General features: G+C 42.2%; 2 protein-coding genes across 3 annotated transcripts; one reads left to right on the top strand and one right to left on the bottom strand.

Moving 5' to 3' along the window:
- Positions 1–192: 192 nt before the first annotated feature.
- On the top strand, positions 193–12,198 carry LOC307025848 (G2/mitotic-specific cyclin-B1-like). Of its 2 annotated transcripts, none has more exons than XM_079660798.1 (9): positions 193–364; positions 604–739; positions 2,889–2,992; positions 3,075–3,260; positions 3,367–3,525; positions 8,333–8,569; positions 10,764–10,904; positions 11,328–11,438; positions 11,545–12,198. In XM_079660798.1, the coding sequence occupies exons 1-9, from the start codon at positions 344–346 to the stop codon at positions 11,647–11,649; spliced, it is 1,200 nt and encodes a 399-aa protein (XP_079516924.1). In that variant the 5' UTR covers positions 193–343; the 3' UTR covers positions 11,650–12,198. The 2 variants fall into 2 exon arrangements, with proteins under 2 accessions (XP_079516924.1, XP_079516923.1); XM_079660797.1 differs by having other exon boundaries at positions 202–364; positions 604–738; positions 2,873–2,992.
- LOC307025849 (general transcription factor II-I repeat domain-containing protein 2B-like) lies at positions 3,571–6,135 on the bottom strand. Its single transcript, XM_079660799.1, has 2 exons — positions 4,973–6,135; positions 3,571–4,849 (listed from the first exon to the last, which is right to left on the bottom strand). Coding segments are annotated over exons 1-2 (1,068 nt in total). The 5' UTR covers positions 6,040–6,135; the 3' UTR covers positions 3,571–4,848.
- Positions 12,199–13,129: the final 931 nt, after the last annotated feature.

Below are 13,129 nucleotides of genomic sequence, written 5' to 3'. Positions count from 1 at the left end.
TTTGCTTCTGGCGACTAGAGTTATGATTCAAAAATTATAAAAGTAGGGTAGACATGTGGATATTATCCGGCTGAATAAAACGTGATCCGTTTCTTAAATGTGTGTCAACCACAGACATTATTTCGAGCTATTTTACAAAATCCTATGGAGAAATTGCATTGCATTTATTTGGAAGGAACCGGAAATAGTTTACTTCCGGGTTTTATGACGCGTCACTGCGGTAGCCCTCAGCGAATCAGAGGGAGCGAGGGTTCAAACTGGACGCTGAACTTCAGAAAAAACACCGCATTATTTTCCATTTTGACTGCGTGTGTCTGTCTGTTCTAGCGACGTATATTTCGAAATGGCATTCCGAGTAACCAGAGTAAGTATTTTTATGTTTATCATTATTCTTATTTGACAGTAATTCTGTATAGAGGAAATGTGTATTTATTGGATTTTTTTATATTTTTTAAATATCTACATGATTTCTCTTAAATGCCCTCGTGCTCAGCTGTGGGATTGTCTCTTGTGTAGAGCGTTCTATAGAAATAATCCGACGTGAGCCTTTTAAACAATTACAAATTAATGGCATGCACTATAACATTTTTTCTTCTTCTGCAGACCCGCTTGCCATCAGCCAGAAATGCTGAAATTCAGCTCGCTGGGAAGGCCTGCACGGTCGCCGGGCCCACAAAGCCCCGAGCGGCTCTCGGTGAAATTGGAAACATTGGAATTAACAAGGAAGTACAGAAGAAGGTAAGATTTTTTACAACATTTTATAATCTAGGTATGATGCCAACACCTGGAAAAACACGGCAAATATTCAGCTAATTATTGTAGCCATGCATGTACGATTATTGGTAGGCTTTGAGGGCTAAATAACTGAAAACAATCACTTTCCATTTTTATCAAAATCAACGTGGGAATGTTTTTTTTCTTTACATACAATCATGTCTGCATGCTTCTCACGACTAAAGCCTTTTATCAGGGTGTCCGCGGGGTCTTAAAAAGTATTAAAAGTTGATAAATCAATTTAGCAAAAAATTAAGGCTATTAAAAAGTATTACACGGCATTTTTCAAGGTATTAAGAAGGTTCACAGCAACGAAAACATGAAACACCCTTTAATTTACTGAAAAGACATGTCGGGAAACCCCACAAGGCGGCCCCATGCATAGCGCGCCGTAAAATGCTGCTTATTATTTTAAGTTTCGTTGCCTTGCTCCGCTCTGTTTGTGTGGGGGGGGGGAATAAACGACTACGGTAACGGGACCCAAGGTGGGTAGACCGGCATACGCAACGCTCTGGGGGTCCAACGGCTCCGTGTGTGCCCTATATGATCATTTTCTGATAACAATGAAAGAGCCCGCCTCCCTCTCCCCACGTCTCTTGCTGCTGCTGGGCTGTCAGAAGAGGGGGAGAAAAAGAGAGGCAGGCACCGTTTATTAAATATTCTTATATTCTTATACAGAAAACAGAGTCGTTATCAATTTGTTTTAAAACTCAATAAATAACAAAGAAGACCTCTGACCGGCACTTTTCTAATTTTGTACGGAAGATTTAAACTTTAATGGACATGTTGACCGGCGGAACATTTTTTTTACGGAAACTGCCGCACGGTCCCCTCGTTCCTTGGAAGAGGCGGAGAGGTGGGTGTTTTTCATCTGCTGGTGGACTACCTGAGAGATACAGCAGGAGAACACGCCGTCCACCGCTGAGAATAAACAGAAGGGCAACCATGCTCCGGGGTCTTCTTCGCTGCTTTTGGTGTATTTCAGGCGGCAGCAGCGCCACTTACAGGCCTGACATATGTACTACATCGTTTCCAGCATTTCCAGCGGTCTAGTGTGAACGGACACGTTAATGAATCGAATGCGTGTGAACGGAAGCCTTTTTTGCGCTTGCGTATGCGTTTTACCGTGTGGGGCCGGGGTCTAAGCCAAACTATATCCGGTCACAGAGATCTGCTATTTTAAAGTAAAGTCAACACATAGACCCTAAATATAGTCTATATTAAGAACGAGAAAAGTCTTAACATATATATCCTTTTTTGTAAACATATGACAAATGTGTGAGGGTGATGACGTCAGAGCATCGTCCTATGTGCCAGGGCTTAGCCCCGGACAGCCCCAGCCCAATTTAACCCCTGGGTATGTGTGAGGGAGCTCCCTATATGACATTACCCTGCTGAAGCTCACCAAAGTTTAACATATTTCATAGTTCAAAGTTTTGTCAATTGTTTTGTTTATTGGTCAAATACTGGTTTCTAATGGTTTCTGAGGAGTTTTACTGGAATGAAAGAGCACAGAGTACAGAAGCAACAAAGCAGCATACTGCATTAAACCTGACCTTCACAGAGAGGTTGAAGTTCATGTGGAGAGGAGGCTTCAGTTGTCTGTCTGCACTCTGTTTAGTTGTGCTATCTTACAATCAATATAGTCAATGTGAGGTAAAGTGTGTTGCCAATGTAACCGGTTAGAACTCAAAGTTGCGATGAGGTCTTAAAATGTATGGAAAGGGTCTTAAAAAAGGTCTTAAAAGGTATTACATTTGACTTCAGGATTCCTGCATATACCCTGTTTATGCAAGATGACTACAGCTGTGCTCTGATGTAACAACAAGCAAAGCCTGCTAACGTTGTCTTGAAGCACATGATTACATTTGCTTTTTAGAAGGGGTTCACCCAAGTTCTGAAAGATTGACCATGTAAAAGCATTTTTACAAACTTCTATAATATACTAAATATCTGCCCAGCATGTAAATTGACAGTGTCCTATTATAGATAACCTACTCAGCAATTCAGTTGTACACAGTTAATCCAGAGTGGTTGCCGCAAGCTATGAAATGGTGGCCAGCACAGTTCTGATTTTAATCCATCTTTTTCCTTTTAGGCTGTCAAGACAGGGGCCACAAAGAAGATCAAAGTCACCAAAGTTGAAAAAGCAGTTGCTGTTGTTCAACAGCCCAAACCAAAAACTGTGGTTCCTGTTGAACCTGAGCCAGAAGTCCAGGTGAGTGAATCCCAGCAGCTATCTGCTCAAACAAAAATGGCTGCCGGGTGTGGTTCTAATGTTGGGAATTGCACCATTCCAGGTTATCCCTGAACCAGCCTCCCCAACTCTGGAGACTTCTGGCTGTGCCCCTGCAGACCTCTGCCAAGCCTTCTCAGACGTCATTCTTCACACCGCTGTCTGGGATGTAGATGCAGATGACTACGATAACCCCATGCTCTGCAGCGAATATGTGAAGAAAATCTACAAGTACCTGCGTCAGCTCGAGGCAAGCGAATGATTATTCTTCAACTGGCTATATGCATTGGAGATTCCCCCCCCCCCCCCCCCCCCCCCCCCTACTTTTGGATTTTAACCAGTTTTTGTCTCTGCAGGTGGAGCAGAACGTCAGAGCCACTTATCTGCAGGGTCATGAGGTGACTGGGAACATGCGGGCCATTCTCGTTGACTGGTTGGTGCAAGTGAGCCTCAAGTTCCGTCTGCTGCAGGAGACCATGTACCTGACCGTGGGAATAATTGACCGCTTTCTTCAGGTGTGTAAATGTATATCTTGTTCTGTTTTTTTGCATGAGATAGCTTAAAGGTCACCTCTTATGCAAAATCCACTTTTTCATGTATTTTATACAGCAACATGTGTAAAGATATTCTGTAAGTTTCAGGAAAAAAGATTCTCTCTCTTTTTGTCCTAATCCATTTCTGTAAAAACCTGTCTGAAAATGAGCTGATCAGATTTTGGCCACTTCCTGATGTCATAACGATTTTTTGGGCTCGTGTAACCATTAGCCAATCACCAACCAAGGTAACCCCCCACACCTTATCACCTGAATTTCCTCCTAGAGCACCGCTGTTTATTTTGAACCAAATATCTCTCAAGAGGCGTGTGGGGAGTGGCTCCTTATTTTCTTCTAAAGTAACAGACAGAGAGTCAGCAGTGCATGACATTAAGGATTTTGGGAGATGGCCCTGTGTCCCATCTAAGCTAATTTACAAATGGCCCTGAGCCCAAAAGAGATTGCCCTGAAAAATGCGCGCGGACGAAATGACCCACGAAGGGTTTGGGGGGCCTCCCCCTAGAAAATTAAATTTTTTGCAGGCCTTAGATGCTGTCTGGTGCATTCTCTAGACCAGGGGTGTCAAACTCATTTTCACCGAGGGCCACATCAGCATAATCGTTGCCCTCAAAGGGCCAGATGTAACTTATAAATGTAACTAAATGCAATGTAACTAAATGCAATGTAAAATAAATGTAACTACTCCTTAATGTTAAATAACTCTGAATTTATTACTTATTCAAGTTACAAATATTACATATATATTTGCATAGATGTAAAAAATATGTTTGCTTGTTGCTCTGTTATTATAACATAAATCCTTTTAATTTGTCAGGTTATGAAACCCATATTACTCCATCAATCAACGATCAAACTATCCAAGTGAATAAAGAAAAATAACATCAAACACAAGTTATGACATTAACTTTGTTCAAAACTTGAAATAACAAATAACTGTAAAACCAACAATTGTGAGCTGCTAAGAACATGTGTGACAGATGTAGCATTTTACAAAAGCAAATGGCTGCACACAGCCTTGCAGGGGGCATACATCCAACTCATGAGAGATGGTTTGATTACAGTAAACATTTGTTTGCAAAAACACATAAAACCTGCAAACACTAAATACATTGCTACACATATAAAGTAGTATATGTAATAAACTCAAAATAACAAAATAAGGGTTGTCTCAGTCCACAACTATATTGGTCAAGTTTTTAGGTTAGTTTTTGATGAGGAGATGCTGCCTGTCCTTGAACACACCATGTGGATCCCCTCTCCACCATCCTCATCCATTGATCATGTTCTGTAAATAACAAACACAAAACAAAATGCAAACACAATCATTACATTGCACATAGTTTAACTATTGTTCTTCTTGGTTGAATTGCATTTTATTATATATTATTAGGTTTTTTCAAATGCTTACCAATGTGTTTTCTGACCAGATGTCTGACACCGTTTTTCCGTGGCCAGTGTGTCAATGTCTGGTTTTAGGTCCTGTGCTGTAGCAATCCGTAGAACAGCGTGGAGGTTGTCGTCAGTGATGCGTGATCTGTGCTTGTTTTTGTTTAGATTCATTATTGAAAACATCTGTTCGCACAGATAGGTGCTCCCAAACATAGACAGAACACGGGCAGCATGAAGTCGAAGCTGTGGCATGAAAGCAGGGGGCAGTAGACGGTAAAAGTCCTGGATTGTAACATCCTGGAACTTTGCTCTCAGGCCACTATCGCTTTGAAGCTCTATTAACTCCATCTGAAGTTGTTGGGGTGCAGTGCACACGTCGGTGGTGAAAGGACTAGCAAAGATGGCAAATCCAGAGTGCTGTGCTCTGAAGTCAGAGAAGCGCCGATCAAACTCATTCATCAACAGGCTCAGTTTGGTAGCTAACTGAGCACATGAGAAAGTACCGGGACATGAGGCTGAGATGCTCTGAGAAACAGGAAAGTGGGCAAGATTGTCCTGTTTCACTTGGCACATCCATAGGTCAAGTTTACGCTGGAAAGCCGTGATCGTGTCGGACATCTGCGTGATGACTTGTTTGCGTCCCTGTAGCTTCTGATTCAGTTGGGCAAGATGTTCGGTTATGTCACACAACATAGCAAAGTCACACAGCCAGTTTGGATCTGACAGTTCAGACAAGGGTTTTCCTTTACTCTGCATGAAAAGAGCAATGTCTTCCCTAAGCTCAAAAAATCGTTTGAGGACTTTGCTCCTACTCAGCCACCTTACTTCTGTATGGTACGGCACGTCTCCGTGCTCCGAGCCCATCTCCTGCAAGAACAGCTGGAACTGACGATGATTCAGGCCACGCGCCCGAATGAAGTTCACTGTCTTCATGACCGTGGTCACTATATCATCCATCCCCAGCACCTTCCCGCACAAAGCTTCTTGATGGATAATGCAATGATACGTTATCAGAGGCGTGTGACAGTTACTTTCTTGCATTTTCTCCTTCATTAGTCCAACCAAGCCCACTTTTCTTCCACACATTGCAGGTGCACCGTCTGTAGTTAATCCCACCAAGTTTTCCCAGGGCAATGCGTTTTTACTGACGGACTTCTCCACCGTATCAAAAATGTCCCGTCCCGTTGTGGTCCCATGCATGGCATCCACATCCAACAGCTCCTCAGTGACAGAGAGGTCCGACTTCACGTCTCTAATAAAAATAGATAGCTGCGCTGTATCCGTGTTGTCTGTGCTTTCATCAACAGCTAATGAAAAAGCTATGTAGCTGCGTGTCTCTTCGGCCAGCTGTGTTGCCAGGTTTCCTGCTAGTTCCTTAACTCGGTCCGCGATGGGGTTTCTTGATAAACTGACATTTTTAAAAGTCTGTATCTGGTCGGGACACACCTGCTCACAGACCTTGAGCATGCACTGCTTCAAAAACGCTCCCTCTGAAAAAGACTTTGAAGCGCGGGCGATTTCTTCAGCCACAACAAAGCTAGCTTTCACTGCCGCGTTGTTTTTGGTTTTGGCTTTCGCGAACACATTCTGCTGCGATCGCAGTTTGCCTTTTAATTCTTGGGCAATTTGTTGTTTTTCTTGATGGCTAAATTTGGCATACTTACCTCCGTGTTTGGTCTCAAAATGCCGACGTAGATTGTACTCTTTGACAACCGCCACCGCCTCATAACACAAAAGACATACCGGTTTTTCTCCTTGAAGCAAAAACATGTATTCGCCTTCCCATCTTTCTTGAAACACCCTTCCATCTGCATCAATTTTTCTCTTCCTGGACATTTTGGGATCATTATTTGTATTTCTCAATTCCACTTGTTGGGAAAATCGCATCGATGTGGAAACACTGCAGTCTAGTGGCGGGATGCCGTCACTTCGCGGGTAACATAATCGGCATGTATTGTGGGAAATGTAGTTTTTGGTCACTGCACGCATTTGACTTATTTATTTTTAGACAATCAGACCTATTAAGCTCTCGCGGGCCACATAAAATGACGTGGCGGGCCACATTTGGCCCGCGGGCCTTGAGTTTGACACGTCTGCTCTAGACTGAATTATAAGATGAACCACCACAATATTATATTGTTCAATTTTATTCTTAATTTCAATTGTTTGTTTGTTCTTGTTTGTGTTTGCTCGCTTGCATGCCCTGCATAGCTATAAGAAATACTTAAGTTGTTGGTCAAGACACTTTCCATCTGATGAAGGCAAATGCCTTCCCAGATTTAAAAAAGTAGAAAATATTACATTCAGTTATAACTGCCAAAACAAATGTTATTTACACTATTATGGCCCCTGTTAAAATGTTTGTAATGTTATTTACTGTAAGTTGTTCGAACGAATGCCTCATCATCCGGAAGCTGACCGAGCAGACCCGAGCAGCAGTCGAGAGGAGCCGAGCGCATCCGCGAAGCACACAAAATGGCCACGTCAGAGTTCCTGTTAGCCGGCAAATCTAAATCTCCTCGGTCAAAATAATTTCCCTTTAGCTCAATACCGCTTCAGTTCCGCCACTTATGTGACAGACAAGAAGAGTATGTGACAGACAAGAAGAGTATGTGACTGACAAGAATAGTCAATTCTAATCTCTAACACTTAATTTGGAGAAAGAGATGTCCTGTATGGGTTGATTGTGCGTTAATCTGTTGGTAATGCCTCGGGGTTCCGGTGGGCATGTAAACAAATGCAGAATGCTGCGCTATACTTTGTGGCCTCACCCAGTTGCATAGCGACACTTATTGTTTAGGTGTCTTTTAATAAGCAGGTAGTCATATCATTAGCTGGATCTGATCGATATGGACATAAACGCGAGTGAAGTCTAATCTGACGGGAGAGAGAAATCAGCTGCTGCTGACGAGTCGACACGCAGCTCTGCATGATCACATGCAGCGGTGAGCGGAACAAAACACACACTTCAGGTTAGAATATCACACGTAGCTATTTTAATTACCTCTCAAACTACCTAAACTAGTTATAGATATGCTTAGTTTTACTGTCGGGTCACTCATTACTGGATCCGCGAGCTGCATGATACTGGCATAATAGATCGCCCGATCGGGCAACCAGCAGGTGAGGCTTTATTGCCCAAGCTAAATACTAGATGGCCCCGGGCCATCGGGCAGTCCTTAATGTCAAGCCCTGATCAGCACTTTGGAAACAGGGCTGAAACAGAGGGGATTATGGGATGCTGCAATGGGTGATCTGTTTGGTATTTCGAGCCAAACACTTCAGAGACATGTTTTGCATATATCTGAGACTTATAATATATTGATGAAAAACAGTATAAATCCTTGTGTCTAAAGTCCTGTGATTGCACCTCCAACAGGACAACCCAGTCCCCAAGAAGCAGCTGCAGCTGGTCGGCGTGACTGCCATGTTCCTGGCGTCCAAATACGAGGAGATGTACCCCCCCGAGATCTCAGACTTTGCCGACGTAACCGACAAGGCCTACACCACCGCAGAGATCAGAGACATGGAGATGGCCATCCTGCGAGTGCTCAAGTTCCAGCTGGGCCGCCCTCTTCCGCTGCAGTTCCTCAGAAGAGCGTCAAAGGTTTACGAGGTTTGTATCATTTTTAACAGCAAACAAGACTAATTCTCTGCTTTAAGATCTTCAATTTGTTGATAATAATAATAATAATAATTCATTTATTTTATATAGGCGCCTTTCAAGGCTCTCAAGGTCGCCGTACAAAGACCAGGGTGTCCGCGGGGTCTTAAAAAGTATTAAAAGTTGATATATCAATTTAGCGAAAATTAAGGCTTTTAAAAAGTATTAAATGGCATTTTCCAAGGTATTAAGAAGTCCCACAGCAACGACAACATGAAACACCCTTTAATTTACTGAAACGACATGTCGGGAAACCCCCTCAAGGCGGCCCCCATAGCGCGCCGTAAAATGCTGCTTCTTATTTTAAGTTTCGTTGCCTTGCTTCGCTCTGTGGGGGGGGGGGGGGGGTCCCAAGGTGGGTAGACCGGCATACGCAACGCTCTGGGGGTCCAACGGCTCCGTGTGTAAGCCCTATATGATCCTTTTCTGATTACGATGAAATAGCCCGCCTCCCTCTCCCCACGTCTCCAGCTGCTGCTGGGCTGTCAGAAGAGGGGGAGGAAAAGAGAGGCAGGCACCATTTATTAAACATTATTATACAGCGAACAGAGTCGTCATCAATTTGTTTTAAAGCTCAATAAATAACAAAGACCTCTGATCGGCACTTTTCTAATTTTGTACGGAAGATTTAAACTTTAAAGGACATGTTGACCGGCGGAAATTTTTTTTTAACGGAAACTCTGCCGCACGGTTCCCTCGTCCCTTGGAAGTGGTGGAGAGGTGGGTGTTTTTCATCTGCTGGTGGACTACCTGAGAGATACAGCAGCAGAACACGTCGTCCACCGCGGAGAATAAACAGAAGGGCAACCATGCTCCGGGGTCTTCTTCACTGCTTTTGGTGTATTTTGTGGCGGCAGCAGCGCCACTTACAGGCCTGGCATATGTACTACAGCGTTTCCAGCATTTCCAGCGGTCTAGTGTGAACGGACACATTAATGAATCAAATGCGTGTGAACGGAATACTTTTTTGCGTTTGCGTATGCGTTTTACCGTATGCGTCCTCGTGGGGCCGGGGTCTAAGCCAAATTATATCCGGTCACAGAGATCTGCTATTTTAAAGTAAAGTCAACACATATAGACCCTAAATATAGTCTATATTAAGAACGAGAAAAGTCTTAACATATATCTCGTTTTTTGTAAACATATGACAAATGTGTGAGGGTGATGACGTCAGAGCATCGTCCTATGTGCCAGGGCTTAGCCCCGGACTGCCCCAGCCCAATTTAATCCCTGGGTATTTGTGAGGGAGCTCCCTATATGACATTACCCCGCTGAAGCTCACCAAAGTTTAATATAATTCATAGTTCAAAGTTTTGTCAATTGTTTCGTTTATTGGTCAAATACTGGTTTCTAATGTTTTCTGAGGAGTTTTACTGGAATGAAAGAGCACAGAGTACAGAAGCAACAAAGCAGCATACTGCATTAAACCTGACCTTCACAGAGAGGTTAAAGTTCATGTGGAAAGGAGGCTTCAGTAGTCTGTCTGCAATCTGTTTAGTTGTGCTATCTTACAATCAATATAGTAAATGTGAGGTAAAGTGTGTCGCCAATGTAACCGGTTAGATCTCAAAGTGGCGATGAGGTCTTAAAATGTATGGAAAGGGTCTTAAAAAAGGTCTTAAAAGGTATTAAATTTGACCCCAGGATTTCTGCATATACCCTGAAACACATAAAAAACAAGATACACAATAGATAACACCAGCATAAGAAACATAAACAAGACAATGACAATGCAGTATATCAATCAATCAATCAAATAACCAAATAAATAAAAACAGAGGATGTGTGATGGATAATGATCAGGGTGGATATGCGAGTGTGAAGAGATATGTTTTGAGGTGTGATTTGAAAATGGGGACAGAGTCAGTGTTGCGGATTTCAGGTGGGAGGGAGTTCCAGAGGCGGGGTGCAGAGCGGCTGAAGGCTCTAGACCCCATGGTGGTTAAACGGAAGGGCGTTGCAGTGAGGTTGAGGGAAGCAGAAGATCTGAGTGTTCGGATGGGTGTGTTGATGTGCAGGAGGTTGGAGAGGTACAGAGTAGTGAGGTTATGGATGTCCTTAAAGGCAAGGAGCAGAATCTTAAAAACTATACGGGATTTAACGGGGAGCCAGTGAAGTTGCTGATCTTGTCAATGTCTCTCCTCAGGTAACAGCTGAGCAGCACACCCTGGCTAAATACCTCCTGGAGCTCACCATGGTCGACTACGAGATGGTTCACATGCCACCTTCCATTGTTGCAAGTGCTTCTCTGGCTCTCAGTCTCAAGGTCTTGGACGCTGGCGAATGGGTGAGTTAACCTCTTCCTAAATACGTCTGTATCAGATGAGGAAAATATCATTACTTGTGACAAATGAACAGATGGTTTATACAGTTTAGATTATAGTATACTGTTAAAATAACTATTAAATGAGGAGAAATATTTCCAATAGAGCAAAATGCATTAGTTAAATATGCTAAAATAACACTTTCCCTCTTTTGAAACTTTTACAAGACTAAACTAATAATTGCATCTTCAAAATATTAAAAGGTGGCATATCATCTATTTAAATATTGGCCAATATGTGTATTTCAAGGCTACATTTGCTAGAAAAGTGTGCAAAGTGGGGTGTTTAAAAAATGGTTGCCTCAGTCATAAAATGGTCATGGAGCATTTACTGTCAAGTGGATGAAATGCTTTTCTGAAGGACATCTGTGTATTGTCTGTTCTCAGGACGTGACTCTGCAGCACTACATGGAATACACGGCAGAGAGTTTGATTCCTGTGATGGCACACATTGCCAAGAATGTACTGAAGGTGAACAACGGTATGACCAAACAAATGGTAAGTGTAAAACAAACAAAACTTAAGTGTCAACATTTGTGTACTTGAAAAGGATTAATCCTTAATTTGGATTTACTTCTAACCCAATAATTTTCTCTTATTCCAGGCCATTAAAGAAAAGTACTCCACTTCCAAGCAGATGAGGATTGCCACCATCGCGCAGCTCAAGTCTTCAGTGGTGACGGATATTGCAAAGCAGCTCACCGTATGAGAAGACTTTTGGCACAATGTACAGTTGTAACACCAAGGACCAAATCAGTAGTTTGCACGTTTTACCAACTGAAATCGTGAATACTTTAACTGACTCTTTTTCTAAAGCATGCTACAAGTTTGAATTTAAAAGCTAGCCCTCACACAAAATGGCAGTTCAGTCTTGGAAAAGGACCTGCTCTTCAGTAAAGTGAACCAGATCAGGCTTATTTACTCGGTATGAGTTTCAGTCTGTATGACTACTCTAATGCAACCCTAATCACTTTTTTACATCATAAATACACTATTTGGGATGTTGGCTGACTGAAATCTTGACTGTCTATAGTTATTTTTATAGCTTTATTTGTATAGCTTATCTGAACTGCTGCTCTGGCTGCAAATCTAAAACTTGTGGCATGCTTTCAAATGGTCCCGAATATCTAAAGTGGCCAGGTGTGAATTTTATGTGAATTTTTTTTCCTTGTGTGAATGTGTCAAATGTACAGCAATACTTTTAAAATCCTTTTACATGCTTAATTTTCTTAAAGCTTTTATAAAAAATTAGACCAGACCTTTGTTTCTTTGTCATTAATGTTGATCACCACCAGAGGGGGCTCTCAGTTTAAAGTTCTCTGCTTCATCTTTCTTCAGCAGAAAATCTAGACTTTGATCGCTATATTTTCAGTTAATATTGACCTTACTGAGCTACAAAACTATTACTACTATATGGTAATATTAATGGTATTTAGTAATGAGTGATTCAAAAGCATCACTTTTAGTAGTATTATTCATGGTCATTCTTAATGTTTATCTATATAGCCCATATCACAAATGTTACATTTGTCTCAGTGGACTTCACAGTTTGTACAGAATATCAGTATCACAATGGCACCAGGGAGCACACTTAAAATGCTAATTGTACCGTGGTCAAATTCCTAATTTACATACAAATCTGATCCAAATAACACACTTCAGTTTCCAGTGTTATGTCCATTGTGCAGCTCTCTACCAGGTTTATTACACTGAATAAGGTGCAATGTGATAGGAAAACAGATGTTCTTTAATAAAAAAGTCTACCACGGAGCCTGCATGTGCAAAACCAGCTTCCTGATACTGATGTAGTTAAAGTTCAGCCATCAACATTTTTGTTATGTTTTCATAAAAAAAATTAAATTGGTAGACTTTTACCCAAGTAGCCTACTGTACTCAAAGGTAGGGTAAGTAAGAAAGGAGAAACTAGCTCGAGTGAAGAATAGAATACATTTGAAACTGCGCAGCCGAAAAAAATCTGCCCCCTCCTTCACACTCCCTTACAGAGCCCCTCCTCCAACACAAACGAACGCGCACATGACCAAGAAGGCTAACAGGGAGATAGGCCATCCAGATATTTTCGTAGATATGGGTGTCGGTATGGTCGGTACCAGAGCCCTAGAGAGAAATCTCCCTAGGGCTCTGGGGCCTCATTTATAACGCCGTGCGTAGGATTCACGTGGGAAGGTTGC

The sequence above is a fragment of the Notothenia rossii genome, assembly GCF_949606895.1.
Source record: "Notothenia rossii genome assembly, chromosome: 11".
Taxonomy (NCBI): Eukaryota; Metazoa; Chordata; class Actinopteri; order Perciformes; family Nototheniidae; genus Notothenia; species Notothenia rossii.
Note: the sequence above shows the minus strand (reverse complement) of the source record. Positions and strands in the feature narration are given on the sequence as shown.